The sequence below is a fragment of the Propithecus coquereli genome, unplaced genomic scaffold (assembly GCF_000956105.1).
Source record: "Propithecus coquereli isolate 6110/MARCELLA unplaced genomic scaffold, Pcoq_1.0 Scaffold122, whole genome shotgun sequence".
Lineage (NCBI taxonomy): Eukaryota > Metazoa > Chordata > Mammalia > Primates > Indriidae > Propithecus > Propithecus coquereli.
Genome location: NW_012136303.1, coordinates 4,973,382 through 4,976,679, shown reverse-complemented (window position 1 = coordinate 4,976,679; position 3,298 = coordinate 4,973,382). Strand labels below are relative to the sequence as shown.

General features: G+C 50.1%; 1 protein-coding gene across 1 annotated transcript in view; it reads right to left on the bottom strand.

The window, feature by feature from the left end:
• Positions 1–405: 405 nt before the first annotated feature.
• The window catches only part of TRIB3 (tribbles pseudokinase 3), a 7,840-nt gene continuing 4,947 nt past the window's right edge, over positions 406–3,298 (bottom strand). The window contains exon 3 of the mRNA XM_012665757.1: positions 406–1,161. Coding sequence (XP_012521211.1) covers positions 669–1,161 — 493 coding nt within the window. The 3' untranslated portion in view covers positions 406–668. The remainder of the gene's footprint in view (positions 1,162–3,298) is intronic.

Sequence of the window (3,298 nt, the reverse complement as noted above, 5' to 3'; positions counted from 1 at the left end):
GGCCGACACTGGTATTAAGTGTGCCCTGTGTAGACACTGACCTCTGGGTGTGGAAAAGTGTTGTCAGCTCAAAAATGCCAGCCTGGCCAGGCACAGTGGCTCACACGTGTAAATCCTAGCACTTTGAGAGGCTGAGGCAGAATTGCTTCAGGTCAGGGGTTCAAGACCAGCCTGAGCAACAGCAAGACCCTGTCTCTGCAAAAAATAGAAAAATTAGCCAGGCATGGTCATGCACACCTATAGCCCCAGCTACTCAGGAGGCTGAGACAGGAGGATCACTTGAGCCCAGGAGTTTGAGGTTGCTGTGAGCTAGGCCAACGCTACTATTGCAATCTAGCCAGGGTGACAGAGTCAGTGAGACCCTGTCTCAAAAAAAAAAAAAAAAAAAAGAATGCCAGCCTGCCAGCTCTGTGAGCAGGGAGTTTTGTCTCCTTTGCTCACTGATGTGTTCCTGGCACCTAGCACAGAGCTTGGCACACAGGAAGCGCCCAAGCAGGCCTTGTGTGTGTGTAGAACACACAGGTGAGCACACAGCACACTTGCACAGGCTTCCTTTCTCCCTCCTAGAAGGCACTTAAGGTTTGGCTCAGTTCAAAGTAGCAGGAGAAAGCTTGGGGACACCCCAAACGCAATCCACTGTTTGTAGCTGAGAGTCAAGTAAGGTGGCCCTAGCCATATAGATCTACCTCTCTTTCTCCCTCCTCTTCCTCTGCCTCCTCCAGCCCCTGTCCATTGGGGACCACCTGGTCAGCCTCCCAGAGGTGGGATCGGGATGGGGCTGAAGGGATCGGGTCCTCCCGCAGCCAGGGGTGCAGCAGGATGCCTGCGGCTGTGAGTCGCTCAGCTGGCTCCCGTCGAAGGAGGCAGCGGACCAGGCAGCGGGCAGCAGCTGAGAGGCCCTCAGGCAGGGCAAAGGCCCCTCGGCGGATCTTGCCAAAGAGCAGGGCAGGCTCTGAGTCCTGGAAAGGGTAGTGGCCGGCCAGCATGGTGAAGAGCGCCACACCCAGGCTCCAGACATCAGCCGCCTTGCCCGAGTAGGATGCCCGCGAGCTGAGGATCTCGGGTCCCACGTAGGCCGGGCAGGCATGCTTGTCCCACAGGGAGTCGTCTGGCCCGGTCAGCACACAGGCGTCCTCCAGGTTCTCCAGCACCAGCTTCGTCCTGGGGCAGGGGAGAGATGGAGGGTCAAGACCTATCTGGAACCCCCATGTCAGTGCCCCACACTGTCACCATAATGGCACACACTTCCCGAGTGGCTGCTGGCATTTGACAGATGTGAGCCAGTCCTGCGAGGCTGGATGACTGATCCCGTTTGACAGAAGAGGAAGCCCAGGCTGAGAGAGCGTAAGTCATTTCTTAAGGTCACAGAGCAATTAAATGTAAACTAACACTCTGAAAGGAACACATTTCCCAACAGTCCCTTGGGGAAGGGACTGAGGGACCTGAGAGGGTTGAGCCTCTCTTAAACCAGGCCGGGTGTGGTGGCTCACACCTGTAATCCCAGCACTTTGGGACTTTAAAAAAAAAAAGCCTCTCTTAAACCAGATGCAAACTTAGGGCCCAGGCAGGTAACAAAATGAGAGAAACAGGAAGTGTGTCAGACATATCAGCACAAGCCTTGCCTAAAAAGGTCACAACTAACATCAACGCGGTATAGTATTTATTTATTTTTTTTGTGTGTGTGATAGGGTCTTGCTCTGTTGCCCAGGCTGGAGTGCAGTGGTGTGATCCTATTTCACTGCCACCTCAAACTCCTGGGCTCAAGTGATCCTCCTGCCTCAGCACCCTGAGTTGCTGGGACTGCAGGCACGCACCATCATGCCCGGCTAATTTTTTTTATTTTTTGTAGAGATGGGGTCTTGCTGTTGCCCAGGCTCGTCTTGAACTCTTGACCTCAAGCAATCCTACCACCTGGACCTCCCAAAATGCTAGGATTGCAGGCATGAACCACCGTGCCTGGCACAGTCTAGTATTTATTGAGTGTCCACTGCGTTCCTGGCCCTGGGCTAAGTTCGTTCCCTGGCTCATCTCATTCTGTCCTGGCCACCACCTGAAAGGAAGACACCATTTTCCAGCTCTAGGGCGTCAGACCGGGGGGTAACACGGGCTCTCGCCCACCCAGAGCCAGTGCTATGAACCACTCACGTAGTTCCCAAGGTGGCCTCATGTTCCCATTTTTTCTCTGAGAATCCAGAGATCATATTTTAATGAAAAAGCCCAGTTTTTAAAATGTTGGCAACTAATTTCAATTAAAAACACAAACAAGCAGGTATTTGGGGCAAAAAAAAAGGTGTGTGTAGCCTGCCATTTGCAACTTTTATTTTAAACAACTCCCATGGAGTGCTCTAGATGGCTTTAATAGTGTTAATAATAATCCTATTACCACCGTGATTAATCTTCTTCCATATGGCACCACTGTCTGGGTGCCTTATGGCATTTCACAAATGCTGACTAATCCTGTGAATCACAGTACTGCACGTGTGTGTGTGTGTGTGTGTGTGTGTGTGTGTGTGTGTTTGAGACAACACTATTGGCCCATTTTACAGATGAAGAAACAAAGGCCCAGGCAGGTGGAGCCATTGCTCAAGGCCAAAACGCAGGTAAGAAGCAGAAGTAGGATTTCAACCTAGTTCTGTCTGACTCAGTCCCTCTTCTGCCACCGATTCTCAAAACTGTCGCCTTGAGAAGAGAAGTAAGTACTTTCGCTCCTCCAGGAGGTCTGGGGAAGTTATACCCACCCTAAGCTTAAAATCTGTTTGAAGTTATGTACTAGCTTAAAAATCATTATACCTTTTACACTCTCCTTAGTAAAAGGCATGTTTGTTTTAACATAAAACGTAGAAGAAGGAAATAGAAACATCAGCCTTAAGCACACACCACAGTAGGAACTGCTGGAGGTAAGACAGATGGCTGCTAAAATTAGTGGGTGAAAGTTGACAAAAACACAGGACATTAATATGCATAACCTCAAAGTACTCCCCCAAGGTATTTATTAATTACAAAGGGTAAGTTAGGAGCTTTAGAGTGCGGAGACCTGGCAGACACTACCTTAACCAAGTGATCACAGTAATGACCTATAAACTCACGCATCTCCCACCACGATGTGCTGGGAAGGGCCTATCACTTCTGTGGTGTTCTTGCCAAAAACACGTGACTGCAATCTAACCGTGGAGAAACATCAATCCAATCCGAATCGAGGGACATACAAAGTAACTGGCCAGTACTCTTCAAAAATCTCAAGGTCGTGAAAGACAGGGAAAGACTGAGGAACTGTCTCAAATTGGAGGACACCAAGGTA